Source organism: Crocodylus siamensis, chromosome 10 (genome assembly GCF_052110815.1).
Source record: "Crocodylus siamensis isolate JL-2025a chromosome 10, ASM5211081v1, whole genome shotgun sequence".
Taxonomy (NCBI): domain Eukaryota; kingdom Metazoa; phylum Chordata; order Crocodylia; family Crocodylidae; genus Crocodylus; species Crocodylus siamensis.
The window spans coordinates 56,649,449-56,668,814 of NC_143404.1; the positions used below are offsets into that span (position 1 = coordinate 56,649,449).

Genomic DNA, 19,366 nt, shown 5'->3' on the forward strand with positions numbered 1-19,366 from the left:
GGGGTGGCATGGAGTTGTGCACCCTGCTGCTGCTGGGTGGGCAGGGGGCTCATGGCTGGTACGGGGTTCCTGGGGAAAAGGCAGCAGGGTAGGGAGTCCCAAGCCCACACTGAGCAGCCCACTGCGGCCCCTGACTCTGCTCCGGCCATGCTGCTGGCGGAGGCAGAGAGGGAGGAGGTGGGCATGTGCCCCGCCTTCACATTTTAAAAAGGTGGTCACTCTACCCCACACACTGGGACATCCATGCAGCAGTGGTACCAACTCTTGACATTTTACTACAAGTCTCCCCCTTCTTTGAAGCTCTTTACATCTGACGCTCTTCTGAAAACCCCAGATCCTGGATTCAGATAATTAGAGGAGCCTCTTAGCTTCTATTAGTTTTACAAAATAAGTTTCCAGCCCTGCAGGCTGGGGATGAAAGGTAAAACATGTAGCTTGACTAGATCCAAAAGGCTCAGAAAATACGTAAAATAAGCCAACACTGAATATATTTTTAAGCATTTCATGATTTTTTGAGGCCTGACTCCAGTTTTCTGAATGCTTGGGACTGGCGTTTGCTGCAGGGACAAGAGAGAGACTATGGAAAACCCCAGAGCAGGCCTGAAAGGAGAAGTGTGTTTTGGATTTTCCCCCACTGTCACAGACTGAATGTGCAGGGCTGGCTCCGTGCTCAGAAGCAGGAGTCCTGAAGGCAATGCAAGGGCCTATGGGCAGACTGGGCCAGACAGAAACTATCGGAGAAGGCTGGGCTCACGTTCCTCAGTGCTTGCAGGTTTATTTTACATTCTAGCAGGGAACAGGAACTGGTGATTTACAGCTCAGAAGTGAGAATTTATGACTGGAGAGCAGGCTTCTGTCAGAAACATCCGTGTTAATCAGCCATTATGCAAATAAACAGCTCAGACAGCCCTGCCAGTGCTTTGCAGAGACACAAAGCACATGATCCCCACAGTAGCAGGGTAGGAGTGGTCCCTTTAAGAGCTGCAGAACTTAATTTACAAAGCATTTGCAGGGCCTGGTGTGAAAAACCCAAACCAAAATACCCAGAGGCTGGTGGAGTTTCCGGCTGGTTTAAGGGAGACTGAAATCAATCCTGCCACGATGCCAGAGGACCGGCTGGGCAACCCACTCCAGTTCCATCCAACCCAAAGGAGCTGCTAAGTTTCGTTTCCGCCATGTGATTTAAATTACTGCAGATGTTTGCTTAATCCATCAGGCTGGAAGAATGCACTGCTTGCTGCCTCGCTGGCCCTTCCAGCAAAGCTCTTTGCAGTAAACAAAACAAAACTCTATTGTTCAAAACCCTTGATGTCTAGGAAGAATGTTCCCTCTTCCCATCAAAATGCAAACTGGTCCTAAATATAGCAGTGCGCTCTTTCCATTCACAGAGTCTGAATTACCCACCATGCTGTGGAAGCCACAAAGCGAAGGGGAAGCAGCCCCAGTGGATCCTTTGTTCCAATCATCCATCCAACAGAACTTGGGAATTTAAGGCACCAATTTAAAAGGCTCTCCCATCCGTTCATGCAAGTCCAGCTCTTCTCTGAGATCTGAGCATGAAGGCAATTCAGAAGGTGATTACTGGAGGGATACTTCAAGCTGGTGGGTGGTCTTCAATTAATATAGTGAGTTTCGGAGCAGTCCTGGAACCTCAAGGCGGAGGTCTCCGAAATGGAAGTTTTGTTCTCAATTTGAAAAACAGCTCCAGGATCAGTGCCAGGTCTGGGCTGGTGCTCGCTAGCTGTGCAATTCTACCGGTTGATCTGGTTGGGGGTCCATATAGCAGCCATGAAGCCATCTAGGTGTTGCCAGTCATCTGTGGAGCACTCAGGACCAGGTCCTCCTAACTCAGGAGTGGGCAAAATGCGGCCTGGGGACCAGAAGTGGCCTGCCAGGCCATTCTATCTGGCCCGCGGGGCCCCTAGCAAGTTTAGAAAATTAATATTTATCTGCCCTGGGCTGCCTGTCATGCGGCCCTCAATGGCTTGCCAAAACTCAGTAATGGGCCCTCTGCCCAAAATAATCGCCCACCCCTGTCCTAACTGTTGCTCCTTGGAAGCTTGTTGCTTTATCATTTCAGGGGTTTAAGGAAGATACGTGATACTTGAAGAACACCTGTCTTGAATATTTTACACTGTCAAAGGGCCTGTTTCTCCTGTACACTAAAGCACCTTTGACAGTTTAAAGTGGCCTTCAAGTGCATGTCTATATAACTTGCACATGTGAAGAATTGTCAAGATCCATGTATGACCTAAACATTTTCTTTTCAACTCACTACACAGCTGTTGTTACCTGTAATGAGCCTGCTGGAAAGTTTACATTGTTACTCTGCTGTGTATTTATTCAGGAGTGTGATGTGCAGGTAGGACAACAGCACCATCTCCTAGCTCTTCTCAACAGTAAATTGCAAAGAACCTAATAGTGGAGGCCAGTAACATTGCTGTCATTTTAAAACTAGGGAAAGCAAAAGGCAGAGATAGGAGACGTGGTTTGTCCCAGACTACCCAAGAACCCTGGGGCAGAACTGGGAATGGGTCTCCAGTCCCCTGAGGCCCTGTCCAGTCCTGTCCTCGCTAGATGCAATGCTTCCCTATTTAGTAGGCTGCAGGGAGGGTTTTATCATTGACTCTTCACACAGCCTGCATGGAGTTTTTTTGTCTGGCCCACTGCAGACAGGACCTGGGATGACCAGTGTGCCTGAAGAGAGAAGACAAACCTGCGTGATATTAGACGTGGTCTTGCTTGGGAGCTAGCAGGCTTTGAATTAAAGTGTGTCCTGTAATACGGCTGCACAAGATGCAGCTAGGTTGACCAGGAAACTTTAATGTTGGCATTTCCTAGCTTCTCTGTAATGAGCTGTGTGATCTTAGCAGCCCCATAACACATTTGGTGGTATATAGATAGAGTCTCAAATGTCAGTATTGATCTAGCTCTCTACGGGTACTTGTATATGTGACAGCATTACCATGTACATGTGACAAAAATATATATCTTTATGTGGCTTAATGGCATCACACAGTACACGTGCAAGAGTTTTGGGGGTTAAAATGACTTTGCATTGTTGCAAATTGCAATGATGCAGCTGTCAGCTTGCTGCCACCCCTCCCCCCTGCAGCTGTGGGAGAGGCAGTCAGGCTCTGCAGAAAAAAAAGGCTCAGGCCTCTCGCTGTTTCTGTCTTCTGCAGGCTCCTGCGGGTGGCAGGATGCCTGGGGCCACCCACGAGTGGGCTGGATTGCCCCTCAGGCAGGGTGGAAAGGTGGCAGGAGGGCAGCTGGGTTTGCTGGCAGCCAGAGAAGGTGGTGGGGATGGTGCATGGTGTGATGCAAGCCCAGGCAGGCTAGGGGAAGCGTTGGATCAGGCACCTCCAAGCTGGGGCAGCACCCAGCCAGCTAGCAGCCCACTTGGGCTTCCAGTGCCCCGGGCACCATCCCTGCTGCCTTCTGTGGCCACCCGCAAACCCAGCCACTCTCCTGCTGCCTTCCCACACTGCCCCAGGGGCAAAGCATCCTGTTCCTGGGCGGCCCTAGGCGTCCTGTGGGCTGCAGAAGCCTGCTGAAGGCAGAAGTGGTGAGGGACCCAATCCTTTATTTTTTGGCAGAGCCTGCTTGCCTCTTCTGCAGCTGTGGGGAGTGGATAGGGGGCAGGGGACGAGCTGTTGGGGGCCCTGGTCCTTTCCTCTGTGGCAGTGGTGTCCCCCAGGGCTGCCTGGCCAGGCTGCTAGCAGGCTGGGTGCTGCCCTAGCTCAGGGCTGGGGAAGAGTTGCATCGGGCTGGGTGCTGCCTCCAAGCTGGGGCAATGCCTGACCTGCTAGCAGCCTGCCCAGGCAGCCCTGGGAGTGCGCCACTGCTGCGGAGGGAAGGACCAGGGCCCTCCGCAGATATGGGGCTGCTTGGTCTGCTGGCTTCTACACCCCTCACCATAATATGATGGAAAAATTGAAACAGTGGGTTTTAGCTGAAAACCTACCGTTTCAGTTTAGGGGGTCATAGAATAAAACCCTGAGGACTAAACCCCTGTCACGTGTACAAGCAACCTAAGGTGTTGGGTTGCATCACTGAAGGCTCCCTTTGAGCTTGGAGAGCGAACAAAGCCGGTTCCTGGAATCCTGGGAAACATTCCTATTGCTACATCTCTTTCCAAAAAACGTTCCCTTCCTCTGCAGTGCTCTCTTGAGCCAGGCCCTCTGCTCGTGTGCGGCATCCCAGCTCACGGAAGGGGCTAAGGGAGGGCAATTTACAGCTTTTACTCATTGGCGCTCTGCTGACAATCTGGCCCTCTGTTACCGGTGTAAAAGCACACGTATCCATTTATGCATTTCCTTGTGCATTTGGCACAGGGATGTAATTTTAGCCTACTGCCTACTGCATTTCTCTGCCTTGCCTGTATAAATCAGTCCAGCAACTTTGCCAGCACAGAACTGGTCTCAATAAAGGAGAAATTGACTGGCCCTCAAGCCAGTTCAGGAGCTGCCTGTCCGTTGGCCTCACCTACTTGTAGCTGGAGCCAGCAGAGCCAATCTAACGTATTTTTCTTCGTTCCCCTCCTGCTGGAGCAGTCTGGGTCTACACATTGTGCCATTCATGCCTAATGCCCAGGGGATCGTCAAGCTGCCAGAGCTGCCTGGAGTTCCACTGTGCAATATATCTGCCCCCGTGTCAACAGAGAGCTCCGTTTTCAGTGGGGAGAGCTGCCGTTGTGTAAACAGAAGGGCTCTTTTCTCCCCTTTATGTGCTAAAATTAGAATAAACTGACAAGCTCAGTGGAACGCAGGAAGCTCCAGCATAGGGAGCAGCCTCCTGCCTCAAGCCCTGCTGGGACCACAGAGCCTGCTCAATTCTGACCCACTGGCTGGACACATTAAGTGAAGATGAAAGAGCAGGGGATATCCCAAAAGGAGCAAAGGGGAGGGGAGAGGTTAATAACCCTTTGCTCTTCCTCAGCACCTTCTACCTTCTCCAGGCACTCTGCAAACTGACTGGAAGTCAGAATCCTAAAACAGTAGGCAAGAAAGGATTATAAAATGATATCTGAAGAGCATGCACCTTGCCCAGGGGCACACAAGGAGCGTGGCTAGAAGAGAGGGGGCCTGTCTTCAGACACCAAGGCAGCCCCTGTACTGAAAGCCGTAAGTGCCAGATTTTTAAAGGTGTGTAAGTGCCTACTGAGATCTGCAGAACAACCTTAGTGCCCAAAGGCCATCAATGGTGCCATCAGTGGGCTCTGGGTGCCATCAATGGGCTCTTATCTGTATCTTTAAGTCTCCAACTTCCTTTGAAAATCTGCTTCTGAGTGCTTCTTGCTGTGGCTGAATCATGCCCTTCTCAGCTTGATGGTTATCTTTTTAAAGAGATAAACAGGCCCAGGGGATCTAAGCAAATGAGCTGCATTGGCAATAACTTGAGAGGTAAAGACAAAGAACCTCACCTACTTCTTCTCCAGTTGTTAGTTTCAGGAGACCCTTTCAGAGCGGCTCGATCTCGGGTTCCTTTCAACATACAATGGCTCACCAAGAAACTGGACAAAAACAATGCAAGGCCAAAGTAGTTTCCACTGCTGAAAAGGGAAGTAATAGGCATAGGGTGCATGTACACGTGACAGTCGTCATGATATCCAATGATGAAAATGTCATTTGTATGGCTTAATGGCATCACACATTACATGTGCACCAGTTTTGGGGTTTTTAGATAAGTTTGCATTACAGCTGTCAGCTTGCCCCCAGGCCATGGGAGAAGCAGGCAGACTCCACAGAAAAAAAGGATCGGGTCCCTTGCTATTTGTGCTTTCAGCAGCCACCTGAAGCAGTGAGGGGCCCAATCTTTTTTTTTTTTTGGTGGAGCCTGCCCACCTCTCCCATGGCCAGGGAGTGAGTTGCCAGTGGGCCAAGTGGCCCTTGAGCTGCAGGGGACCCTGGTCCTTCAATCCACAGTAGTGGCGCTCCCCAGGGCCACCTGGGTGGGCTGTTAGCGGGCCAGGTGCTGCTCCAGCTCGGAGGCAGCGCACAGCCCGATCCAACTGTTCCCCAAGCCTGCCTGCTGGAAGCCCTCTGGGCACTGCTCCCCGGGGGGCTCGGGAAGAGTTGGATTGGGCTGGGTGCTGCCTCTGAGGTGGGGCAGCACCCGGCCCACTAGCAGCCCACCTGGGTGGCACTGCCACTGTGGGGGGAAGCACTGGGGCCCCCTGTAGCTCGGGGCCCTTTCAGCCTGCTGGCAGCTCACCCCCCCAGCCATGGGTAGGCCCTGACTCTGACCAAAACCCCCCCAAAAAACCCGATAGGGCTCTTGCCGTAATGTGACAGACAAATTGAAACAGTGGGTTTCAGTTAAAAACCCATTGTTTCAATTTAAGAAGCACAGAATAAATAAAACCCCAAGGACCAAACCTCCATCATGTGTACAAGTGCCCTTTGAGGGCAAAGGCTTTGGTGTGCTTATTGTATAGTCCTGGGGTGAGGTGTGCAAACGCTGAGAGGATGCACAAAGCTAGGCTGGTTCTCCTAGAGCTTCAGACCAAAGTGTACAATGAAGGTGGAGCTCTCTTGAAATTAAAATGGTTGTACCATTGGTACAAATAGCAGAATTTGATCTGAGGTCTGGAGCAAACCAGATGCCTTTGTGACCCTCTGCTCCTGGAGCCCAAGTGTTAAATGTGATACAGAAAAATATGAAAGGCCACTAGACATAAAGATTCCATGTGGTGGAATCCAAACACGTTAGCCACAGGGTTACCCATGCCTGCAGAGCACACCCATGAGCTCCAGGAGTGGAGCTGTGATTAGAAGACTGAAAGAAAAGGCCATTTGTGGGGAATATCACCCAGCGCTCACAGGCGGCTGAAGTTCACTAGGCAGTGGTATGTTTCCTCCCTGGTTTACCATCAGGAGTTCAGTGTAGGTTAAAAGGCAGTGTGGTTTTGGCAATTGGGTCACCTCTGAATCAACCCCAACCTCCAAAACAGTGTGTGTTTCAAAGTATACTGTATGCTTTTTGATGCCACAGAGATGTGAGGACTCAGCATAAAGTTTTAAGTCCTGCTTCTGTGTGGAGGATTCAGTTTCTGTTCCATGGGGCAGATTCGTTTTATGGCACCCTGCAACGGAGAGTCTCCGGCTCTCTTTTACCTGGAGGGGAAAGCAGCCTAGCAAGGGAGATCTGTAGGCTATGCAGGGCACCACAGCTGCAGGCTGCCAAGGCAACTGGCTAATCGGTAATTAGCCAGTACCTGCAGCTGGTCCGATGACGGGAGGCAGGCAGCACCAGGGGAGCGTTTAAGCCCAGAGCTGGGACTAGCAGGAGCAGTCTGTCCCTGGGTGTCACCAGGGAAGGAAGTGCTTGCCCAGGGCAGCCCAGGGTGCTGGGTTAGTAGACGCTTAGGCTTTTAAAGGGGCAGAAGGCTGTTTATGTCATTGTTTATGTCACTATTTCCCAACCTTTTCCAGCTCAAGGCCCACTTACATTCATTGGCAATGTGTAGGGGGTGCATGTGCACCCCGAGACTGGCGGTGCACTCCCTGACAGAACCATTGCTGATGCTGCCAGCAGTGCCTGTTGGCAGTCACTGCTCACCACCCCCTCCCCCCCGCCTGCCCTTGTCACCGACACCACCAGTGGCATCTGCAGGCGGTCCCCGATTGCTGCTGGCCACCACCAGTGCTGCCAGTGGCGTCTGCGGGTGGTCACTGACCCACCCCGTCCCCGCTGCTGACACTGCTCTGGCCGCCTGTGGGAGCTTCCTACTGCCACACTCCTGCCGCTGCCACTGCCGCTGCCACCTGTGGGTGGTCACTATGCCCCCCAGCCTCTGGGGGCATGCATCATTCATGCTTACATTAATTAAAATTTTCCATGGCACACCTGTTAAGGCATTCCCCATCCTCATACCTATGGTAGCTCGTTGTAGCTTATTGCCATGGTAAATTCCATGGCACACCTGTTCATTTCTGATGGCATGCTGGTTGGGAAACCCTGGTTTATGTTATAGCCCAGGGGGTTGTATTTATGTTGGGGTAAACTGGTGGCTTGTGGAAGTGGCTGTAGGGGAGGTGGAGACCTCATTGGTGTCCAAGGGGGCACTTGACCGCCTGAGCAAGCCACAGTGGGGCCAGGGACATAGCGCCAGTGAGGGTGCATTCACAGAGGGGCCAGGGGCCCAGCATACAAGAGCCAGGGGCTCAGTAACGTGAGAGGACAAGGGAAACTAGTGCCTTGGAGCTGGGTCCTATCCAGTGGGCCTAGGCTGGTAGGCCTAGCTCAGGGGTTTTCAGCATTTTTGGGTCACTGTACCCCCGGCAGCTGGTTGAGAAGGAAGGAGTACTTTGGCAGCCAATCAATGAGTGGAAGGGAGGGGGTCCCCCAGCAGCCAATCGGTGAGCAAGGGGTGGGGGTGAGATGGAAGTGCTGGCAGTGCCAGCTGCTGAATACCCCCTAAGGCCACCCCAGGTACTTCCAGGGGGTATGCGTACCCCTGGTTGAAAACCCCTGGCCTAGCTAGATTGAAGTGGCAGAAGCCTAGGAGGCCGAGGCCCCAACAAAGGGACATCGCACTGATAACACCCGCAAGGCATGGGGCATGGTAAAGGGGAGACCACGGAGCCATGCAATTAGCCCATAAGGCTCTGAGTGTCCTGCCAGGGACAGTAGACTATAGAGGCCCAGCCAGGGTGCCTGAAAACGTAAAGGCCCAGCCAGGGGCCTGAGATTACAGAGGCTCAGCCAGGGACCTAAGACCAGTGGGACAAAGGCCTAACCAAGGTCTGGGGGGCAGTCTCCCTCTTAATTTATTATCCATCAAGGCATGGCAGGAGAGCGCCTTAGGGGTGGCACAAGGCACAGTTGCAGAGTCACCGGGGCATCACAGCCACCCTTGGGACCCCAGCATGTTACACACCCTTAACTCAGTAGTTTGCAACTGTGGTCTATGTTGCCGTGTGTGTGTGTGTGTGTGTGTGTGTGTGTGTGTGTGTGTGTGTGTGTGTGTGTGTGTGTGTGTGTGTGTGTGTGTGTGTGTGTGTGTGTGTGTGTGTGTGTGTGTGTGTGCTGGAAAAGCTCAGGCTGTTCCATTTTTGAGTAACGTCTCATTTGTCTTAAAAAAATAGACATCTGAAATCCCTCCTAGATGAGTCCCAAATAAGCAAATGTTTGGTGCAAGATTCTCAGCTGTTTGAAATCAATACATTCATAGCACGAATTTTTGGGTGCAAATCAATCACTGAAACTGATTGAATATTCACCAGTGAATATTATAATGGTCCATGTTAGCCTTCCAATATATGAAGCCTTTAAATGAAGAGATCTTTGAAGTTCTATAGTAACTGAAGACCTACATGATGAAGTCTACAAAATATCCAGTAAAGAATCATTTGAATGGGTGAAGAAGTCCTGGAAGCATGTTTTATTGTGGGCCCTTTTGTTGGTGAATTTTGCAGGAGGCAACTGTTCCTTTGAAAAATATTCTTATCAAATCAAAAAATGTGCTTCGTTTTCTAGATGTGGACAGAGTGCTCAGAGTGGGCCTAACCCCAGGCCTTCATATACATCGCGGGGACACTGGTACCCAAAGCTGAGAGCTGATGTCAGTTCCTCACAGATTGTACCAGAACTTTCCCAAGCCCTGTCTCTCTCTTCTGGGCTTTCTAACTCTGCATGAAAAGGTGGAAATTGGTCCTGGTGAATTCCTGATGGATGCTGTCAAGCAAGGCATCAGAGTCCTGTGGCAGCTCTGGGAGGACCTGCTGGCCAGGGAGAAAGCTCTGCTCTGGAGTATATGTAAAGGTGAATGTACTAGAGTAGATCAGTCCATCATTCCTTATCAGCAAAAGAGGGACTGTGATGGGGTATCTCAGCCATCGCCAGTCGCTGCCAAATGCAGAGACGTCGGGGACGACACACACTAAGGACTTGGAGTTCCTGCAACAGTACAAAAAAGACAGTCAAAAATATTCCTGGAGCTTTCCCAGAGAAGAGCATGTGTCCCTCATCCCTGTCCCTATCAGTGTCCTGGTGCAGCTGTTCTCTCAGGGGAAGAGAGTATGTCCTGTTATACCACCTACAGCAAGGAGGTCAGTTTTGGGATTAATGGAGAGTCCTGGTTTGTCCCGTGCCCCTTCTTTTGCCCCTTTTCCTCTCTATTTTGCAGGGATTTCTTTGCAGGGATTTCTTGAATTTTTCAGCCCCTGAAGCTCAAAGTTTTCAGCTCCTGATCCAGTGCTGCAGCTTGAGTGACAGTAGTAATTGTTCACCTCCCAAGTTGGCACCAGATGTCTTCACCCACAGGGGACCTCTGTCCCCTGAGATCCCTTGCTCTCACTGTTGATGAATGAGTATATATGCAATGGGACCCTCCTTAACTACTCTAGCTATGAGTCAGATGCCCTACAAGGGCTGCTATGCATCTGGCATTTCCAGCATAACCTTGCTTTGGATGGAAATAACGCTGAAGGTAGAATAGATAGTTCATAGAATCAGAGAGAAGTAGAACTGGAAGGGACCTCCAGAGGTTATATAGTCCAATTCCCTGCCTACTGCCTAAAGCAGGGTCATCTCTATCCAGATTTAAACTCTACATACGACTACTGTGAAATCTGACACAACACAGACCTAACACCCTAACCTGCCAGATGTAAAGCAGGGTAACCACAGCAGCTAATGTCATGCTTCGAATGTTATAATGGGCCCGACCTGCTTTATCTTCAGCAGGAATGTTCAGCTGAAAGGCCCAACCAGAGCAAAGCTCCTTGGTAGGCTGAGGGATCTTTAAAAAAGGATCCCAAATGCAGCTTTTAGGAACAGGGACATTTTTACTTCACCCACACCCCTGCCCATTTTCTTCTTATGTTCAAATGCCATCTTTCCTATGTGGTTTGTTGCATTACCTGTACATGGTCTCAGCTTCCACATCCCCAAACCAGACCTTCAGGTTTGCATGGAAATAATCGCCCTGCACCTCCAGCATGGCCACGTCCCCTCCACCAGTCAGCTGTGACAACCAGAGCACACAGCAGGGGTTACATGTCACACATGGTGTTTGAGCTAGCCCATAGGCCACATATGTACCTGAATGGTAGACCTGTGTGAAGCAGCTAGTATTTGCTTCAGATTCAGCTAATTCAGGGGACAGTGATTTGATCTGGTGATTCAGATCATTGTCCTGATTCGATTCGGTCGAATTTGATTTGGAGATTCGGCAGCAGCTGAATCTCTGAATCAGCCAGGCCAGGCCTATCCTCCACCCCTCTCCAAGCCCGACAAGTCGACCCGCTCACCCCAGCTCCCAGCATTTGGGGAAAAAAAAGCCTCGGCTCAGCAGGTGCTGCTGGGTGGGGGGCAATCCCTGCTGTCCCCCACTGCCCCACGCTGCGTGGGGGGCTCTGCATGAGCCGCTCGACCCCTTCCTCACTCCCCCAGCCCCCTCACGGGTGCCCCGCCCAGCCTTTTAAGAAAAAAAACCCTGAAGAAACCCCGGGACTCACAGCTTCTGCCAGCGGTGGCGATCCCCGCTGCCCCACACCACGTAGGGGCTCTGCAGGAGCCCCAGAAGCCCTGAGGCTGCACCAGGAGCCATGAGTCCCGGGGCTTTTCTCAGGTTTTTTTCTTTTTTTCTTAAACAGCCAGAGCCCTGGCCAGCGGGGCAGCTGTGGGGGGGTCGGGGGAATGGGGGAGGGGACGAGGGGGCTCATGCAGAGGCCCCCATGCAGCATGGGGCACTGGGAGGCAGTGGGGATTGCCCCCTGCCCAGCAGCACCCGGTGAACACCGGGGCTTTTTTTTTAAAGTACCGAGCTGGAGTGGGCAGGGGTAGCCATGGAGGGGAGCGGGGGGCTGCCAGGGGTCCCCCCATGGTCCCCTCCCCTGCCCCTAGTACTTACCAGCTCGGAGTGGCTGCAGCTCCTTGCTGCAGCCACCAGGGACTGCCCAATCATCAAAGCTCTCCAAATCTTTGTCGAAGATTCAGAGAGCTTTGAATTGATTCAGACCTTGAATTTAGCCTCCCGATTCAATTCAGATTCGGCCACCGAATCAGGCCGAATCTCCTCCAAACCGAATCACCACCCGAAGCTTTGCGCGGCCCTAGTGGATGGTTCCTGCCTTGAAGGCAAAACACAGCAGTGGCACCAGGAGAGGAGAGTGGAGCTGTGAAGAAAAATACTCCCAGAGCTTGTGTGGGAAGGGTGGTACTGGGAAAAATTGAGTTGTTAATAGCTCCAGTTACTGGGTGGGAGGAGACAGATCAGCATACTGATCCTTCAAATTATCTGTGACAAATCTGCTCTGCTTATGTGCACAGAGGGCAGCACAGGGCAACAAGTCCTGGGGCAAAGAATAAGGGGCACATGCAGAGGTGGTGACTTGGCTTCGTAGCTGTGATGAGCAGGGTTACTACAGCAGCCCTGGGCTAAGAGCAGAAGTCCTCCCCATACCTGCAGGGTGGTTATGAGTGGGACAGGGCTCACGAGGTCCTGAATACAGGCCAGGCTGTCGCTGAAGGTGTATTCCACAGTCTCTGTTCCAATGATTGTCCAGCAGGAGCCATCATTCAGCAGCTCACGGTTTGCTTCCTTTGGGCATGGAGATGCCTGCACAGAGTCTCCCATCACCATGCATGTTGAGGCAGTGAGGATAGGGGGCTGGGGACCAGGACTGTGCTCCTTTGGGTAGTCATACCACTTCCCTGTGGTTCACTTGCTCCATCAGCAAATGGAGATGATAATGCTCACTCTTTGCATGTAGTGGGAGGTGAATTGCAGATGCTATCTGCCCTGCGTTTGAGAAGATCACCCAGGAGCTTAGTCCCATGATGTGGATGGAGTGAGGGGGAAGCTGTGTGGATATGGGGTGACAGGTAAAGTTTGGGCAAGCCCACAACGGGCAGGGAGGCTTGATGGTCATCACCACACAATGGCTCCCATGTTACCTAAATTGATTAATATAATTTCGGGGTGGAGGGGGTTTCTGTTCATTGTAAGGCCCCCAAGTGATGAATTCAGCAGGAAGTAACAAGAGAGAGAGGAGCTGGACCTGAGGGTGCTTGGTCACCTTCGAACCAGGACAGTTCCTCACGGGCTGCCTACACGGCACTACCTGGAACTGGATCACTTTCTCCATTGAGAGGCACAAATACATCCCATCACTGCCCTGGAACTGGAACGCGCACTTGTGGAGCTGGGAGATGGGCTCGTCCACATCCAGCAGGGCATACTGCTTGGTGACTTTCCGAATGATCTGCGGGGAGCAGGCCCAGGTTGGTTGACTGGCAGCAGCAGGGAGCTGCTCAGTAAACACTTTTAACCCTTTGTGTGAACTCGCCAAAGAAAGCGATGTGAGGCTGGTGGTATGACCTCCCAGCCCCCTCCTTTCACTCAGTGGGATGGACATGGCACCAAGGCAGTGCCTGCCATTGCCACAGCCCTCCCTTTGCTACTGTTCCCAGACAGTCTGCACTGTGCTCCAAGTGACCAGCCTGAAGTGCATACTTGGACCTGTGCTATGCACAAACCACACTTCATTGCTGCAGGTGAGGGCAGCTGCAACCTGTTCCATTATAAGCTACCACTGTGGATCCCTGCCTGGGCAAAGTGGGGGCATTGAACCAAAGGTAGAAGCAGAAACCAAAGGGATATCCCACAGATCCTTGCCTGGGAAAAGAAAGCAAAGTCTATGCTTCCCTGCACAGAGGGTAAGTGACTATACCGCTAGCTCCCCCAGGACATCTGTCACACAGCCACAAGGAACACCCCGAGTCCATGACTGCAACCTGCACAGCTGCCATGCCTGCCCATGTGGATGATTTTTTTTTTTTTAAAGAATTTTTTCATGTTCCAAGCCAAATCAGCCAAATTAAGTCCAAATCCATGAGTCAAACCAGTACCACAAGTGGTCCTACAACCAGCAAACATGCTCCACCCCCAGCAGGGGCCTCAGATATTTTCAAAGTCCCTTGGCAGGCATCCAACATGCAGGCCCAAGCCTGGAGGCTTGGGGCTCAGATGCCCCCAAGCTTCCCCTGCCTTCAGCCATATGGCTGCAGGAGCAAGTTAGGGAGGAGCCTCCCATTTCCATAAAATGGATTTTAAGCCCCAACACCTTGGTGGGTACTAAACCATGCCAGAAGAACAGTTATCCTCAAAAGGGTTTAAGGAACACTGTCTTCATGGACCCAGATACATGGTGTTTCCCTTGCCAGGTAAGTATGTAGATGCAATGCAATGGCATGGTTAAATTCTGAATACCTGCCCACCCCTCATCCCCTCTCCTTGCTGGCTGTGGACACCTGAGGGTGAGGTTCAGAACAAGGAGGTGAGTGCTATAGCAAGCACAGGGCAAACCAGCTGTCCAGGGGAGGAGTTTGTCACAGCTCATGCCTACTTGAGTTAAGGAGCAGCTTGCTTGTCCTGTCTGGGAACTGAAGCCAATGGTGAGCAGTATCATGTGTTTGTTCAGACCCATGCAGCCAAGGCTTTGAGCGTGGGCTGCTGCTTCTTGAGTCTGAATCTCTTCTGAGCCTTACCAGGGGAGGCAGCATGACGCCGGTAGCTGTGCAGATGAGCTGAACTACTGAGCCGTAGCGAACGTACCCTTCCCGCAGAGGGAACTCACCCTGGATGCAGTGCTCATCGGCTTCCCATAGAGAGAAAAGGAGGCAGAGTTACCAACCATGAGAAGAAAGCAGCTTCTTGAGGCATAGCTCCATTAACACATTAGAAGGGAATGATTTTTGTCTCCCCAGAGAGCCTGCTGTCATTGAGGGCAAGGGTTTCTCTGGACACTTTCCAGGCAGCCACTGACTTTCTTAGTACGAATGCAATAACTTTTGTGGGCAATCCAGAATAAGGCTCTGGACAGATTAACTGTTTAAACTAGCATGCAAAAGTAGTGGAGAAATCACAGTCCCTTGAACTGGGGTAACACTGTCTGATCCATTGAAGCATTACTTCTGAAAGAATCAGAGTGGCATTGCCCCAGGGATGGAGGGAAACACAGAACCTTGTGCCCAGCAGGCAGAAGTCCCCTGAGATTCGTGAATGTCACATGGGGCATTGGGATCATTAAGTGATGCCTTCAAATTCAAAAACAGGGAAGACTGGGATGTTTCCCATTTCATGCAAAATAGAGCTGGCTATCAGTCTTTGGACACATTGCCCAGACAGGCACACCTTGAGCTGCCCTTGTCCAAGACCACTGAAAACAGTAGGTGTCTTTCCATTGATCTCAGAGGGCATTGGAGCAGGCCCCTAAGGAGGAAATGGCTTTGGGATTTGGAGATGGGTGGTGAGGTCTCAACTCAAACTACATCTTTGGGAAAGAGATACTGGGTGGAAGTGCTAAGACAGGCCCAGGGGAGAGCAAGAGACAGGGCAGGGGTTGTTGCTGCATCTGCGCACATCTGTGTGACACAGTAAAAAACAGGAGCTAAGGCAGCAAAGTGACAGCAGGCAACATGGAGGAAGCTGCTGCTCCTCTGGCACAGAAGAAGGATGACCCGTGTGCTTGGGAGCGCCAGTAGCAGGCATCCGAGAAACCGCCAAGGACAGACACTGCCATCTCCTGTCATTGCATCTCCACAGTATCTGAGTTCCTCCCAAAACCCCTGGAAGTCAGGGCAACGCCAATATAGCCATTTTATAGCACTAAGGTGCAGAGAGGCTAAATGACTTACCTAGGCTTTCACAGATAATTTGAGAAGGAGCAAAACAATGAGCCCAAGTCTTGCAGACTAACATCCTGAGTGATGAACTATCCTATACCCAACAGAACTCAGTTTGCAGGGAAGGGAGCACAGTGGCCTGTAGAGGCCTTGAGGGCCTGCTGGAAGCTGGCCTCAGAGATTCATGGGATTTAGGAAAAAGGGCATTTAGTGACCTGCGATTGTGACACTAAAAATCAGTTATCAAGGTGCTTGGTTGGCCAGATCCATCCCTGCCATTAAAGGCTACAGTTCCAGTGGCTCTGCTGATGTGCATCCCTTTACACCACCATGCATGTGGCCCCCCATGTGCTCTGCAGAACACATCAACTTCCTCACCCAGGTGGAGTGTAAATGCTGCCCACTGCCTTGCACTGGCGATGAAAGCGCCGCCTTCTACGGACAGGTAGCGGGTGCTGACCGTCTGGGAGCGCAGTCGGTTAAAGAGGGAAACCTTAGACCCAGATGAGATGCACACTGCAGAACAACAGACAGACAGACAGACAGACTATAGCATTAGTGCTGCAGCATTAAATGCGCTTGAACCAGCATCGGCTCTGGAGGGATTTTGTCCAAATGCCAGAATATGGCTGAGGTAATTGATAGCTGCATAATGCATATGCCAGTGACTGTTCTGCATGCAATGTGTCCTTCCTTTCCCCTGGAATGCTACTGTCTGGTTGGAGACTAGGGATGAAATATGCACTAGCAAATCATCTGGTTAAACATCTGGTTCTGTGAGGAGTCATGGTGAGCATGCATGAGTGGGATCCACGAGGGCAAGAGCATCTTGAAGAACCTCGTGGACTGTTAGGTAAGTAGCTGTCTTTGCCTTCCCTACGGAAATGTTGTAATTTCTTTGAAACAAGACTAGCTACCTACTCAATGAAGTGGTCACTTTTTCTCACTCTAAGTGATATTTGCTTACCCTCCATGCATTTTTCATGTTGGGCTTTTGTAATGGGTGGCCAACCTGTGTGTACAGAACACTGAACAGAAAGATTGCCAGAGCTTGATACATTCAACAGAAATACACCCCAATCCATTCTTCCTTCCACCGGTTTTGGAAAAGCCTGTATTGCATAACTGACTTCCCTAGCAGTAGAAACACTGTGAAGAAATCATGTGATGGTGTCTGGGTTCCTTTACACCAGGATCTGATTTTCCTACAGCACCTGAAACCAGTGTTCAGGGATTAGCTACCCAGCTAATCAGCAAGCTGCAACAGGACTTGCTCCTGCAACAGCACAACATGGAAAGTAACAAGAAAACCACTTTTCTCAGCCCTTCAGTCATTAGCTCCCATGGCTGAGTCTGCCTGCCCAGCTACTTACAATCTGTGTTCTTCAGAGACTGCTTCTTCTGAGAGGGCTTGGAGATCACTTTGATCAGCTTGCTGTGGAAAGTGCCGATCTCTTGCCCATTGCTGAAGAAAAGCTTCAGAACCAGCCGGAAGTGTTTCCGCTTGTCAGCATCTGAGATGTAGAGTGCCTTGGCACAGCTGAACTCCTGTGAATAGTAAAGGACTATTGCTAGACAGCAGAGGCTGCATTTGGAGCCTTTGGTCCAATGTCACTGAAGACACACCAACATGAAGCTCAGTTACCTAGCTGAATTAGTAGCAGCCCTGTCAACTGCAGATTTCTTTAGCTGTGGCTGGTGGATTTTATTTGCTGGGGAGGTGAGAGCCTGGCAATAGCACTGGTTAGATGCTGGTTTAGCATAGCAGATCTCCTTAAACTCATATTTTTTACTCATGTGACTCTCATACAAAATTCCTACTGGACTGGGGCAAGGGGCTTGACTGAACAGAGACTGACACTGATTGTTAGGCATGGTTAGGGAACTTACTGTGGCTATGGAGACCTGGAGGTTCCTAGGCATTGCAGTGGTGGGCACAGCTTTTAACATTAGTAATCATTATTATTCATATTACAGTACGGCACTGGGTAGGAGTGTCACTCAGGGACTGGGTCTCACTAAACTAGGTGCTGTCCAAACAGAGCAAACACAGTCCCTGCCCTAAATGCTTACAGTCTGTGCTGCAAATGGTTTCCTGATGGACAGGGCACTTTTTGGACAAATAAGACCCAATCTTCTCAGGAGGGAGCTTACCATGTTTAGATTAGGGAATCTATGGCCTTTGACAGGCAGGAGCTGTGGATCTATCCACCTTTCTGTCATAAGGAATTGTGTCAAATTAGCTGCTCATGTTTTAGGTGGAGGAACTTTGAAGTGATGAAACAAGCAAACACTCAAAAACCTGCAGAACTGTACAAAAGTTGTCACTGTTTTGCTCCAAACTATTTTGCTTCCTGGAGTGTTTCACTTTGCCTTGAAATATTAGCCTGGTGACAGATTCAAGGTTTTCTTGCTTCCATAAAATGTCACATGAGAACCAGCAAATCCACTTCCCTGTGAAACTTCACACTGAAACAGAAGTGCACTGCAATGGAACGGGCTATGTTTTAAATATGTTTCTGGGTGTTTAAAGGCACACTGGGTAGAGAAAGACTGAAAACAGTCAGTGAACACATCTACATGAGATGCTACTGTGCAGTAGCGTTGCCAGGCACTAACTGTGACATGACACTACTGCGCAGTAGTAATGAGCTACTGTGTGGTAGCTCGTTGCTACTGTGCAGTATCATCAGAAAAAAAACGTGGCGACAGTACTGCGCAGCAATGGCGGGTACTGCACAGTCATTTAGTACTAGCTTATGTCCGCTACTCATGTAGTCCACCACTTGTGTAGACGTGTATTCTCTCCTCCCATCTATTTAACTCTGTCTATCCATTTGTCAGAGACTTTTAGAATAAGCCGAGTCCTATAAACATGCATGAATACGCTGAACCTTACGTACATGAATTACTCCTGTTGGATGAACTGCAAGGTTGAATGTATGACAGTTGTAGGAGTGAAGCTTTAGGTTGTAAGTTCTTTGGGACAAGGCTTGGATCTTCCAATGTGCATGAAAAGTACCCAGCACAAGGAAGCCCTGATTGTAAACTGCAGTATTATGAAGAGAAGGAAAATGACCACAAGACTCCCTTTCATTTCTGACAAAATACAAAGCCATAGATAGGGTCAGGCAAACACTTTATGCAGCAAAGCAGCCCACACCAGAGTCTTCTCAGTGGGAGCATAACAGAACCAGTAAATCACCAGTGCAATCTTTACTTATCCAAAGGCCCCAGTAGAGTTACAGGACCCTATATACATTGTGCGTGTATACATATATACATATCCTGTGTAAAGACACAATAAGGCCTGTGCCTGCCCAAGAAAGTGTAGTTAAATCATACTCTCACTTTAAAGCATTTTGACCCAGTGAGGGACCCCTTCATGTGGCTGTAGTGCTGGGAAGCTCTCTGGGGGCTCCAAGCACTAGATGACAGTTCGTTCTTGTCTTTCCTGGTGTGCTTTGGATTTTCAGAAAGAACTGTCCACAGTCCTCTGTTCAGTGTGCATTTACAATGAATCGAAACACAATCCCAGGAGACAAGTCTTCCATCACCAGGCATCAGTGCCACATAGCAGTGCCTGCTATGTCCACCTAAGAAAATGTGCGGCCAGACAAAGCCTCTCCCATTCGGACATAATGGTGTCTATTCAAAGGTACCATAGGTTCATTTGAAAGGGGAAATGATTGGCGATGTTATTACAGGTGGAATGAAGAGCTCAGGAATG

The 19,366-nt window shown here is 50.4% G+C and overlaps 1 protein-coding gene across 1 annotated transcript in view; it reads right to left on the reverse strand.

Annotated features, from left to right (window-relative positions):
- Window positions 1-8,792: 8,792 nt before the first annotated feature.
- Window positions 8,793-19,366, reverse strand: part of RBPJL (recombination signal binding protein for immunoglobulin kappa J region like) — a 42,654-nt gene continuing 32,080 nt past the window's right edge. Inside the window, exons 6-12 of the mRNA XM_090020919.1 lie at window positions 17,010-17,184; window positions 16,015-16,152; window positions 14,500-14,609; window positions 13,074-13,214; window positions 12,413-12,568; window positions 10,869-10,972; window positions 8,793-9,903 (exon numbers count right to left, since the gene is read on the reverse strand). Of these exons, the coding sequence (XP_089877045.1) occupies window positions 9,630-9,903; window positions 10,869-10,972; window positions 12,413-12,568; window positions 13,074-13,214; window positions 14,500-14,609; window positions 16,015-16,152; window positions 17,010-17,184 (1,098 nt within the window). The 3' untranslated portion in view covers window positions 8,793-9,629. The remainder of the gene's footprint in view (window positions 9,904-10,868; window positions 10,973-12,412; window positions 12,569-13,073; window positions 13,215-14,499; window positions 14,610-16,014; window positions 16,153-17,009; window positions 17,185-19,366) is intronic.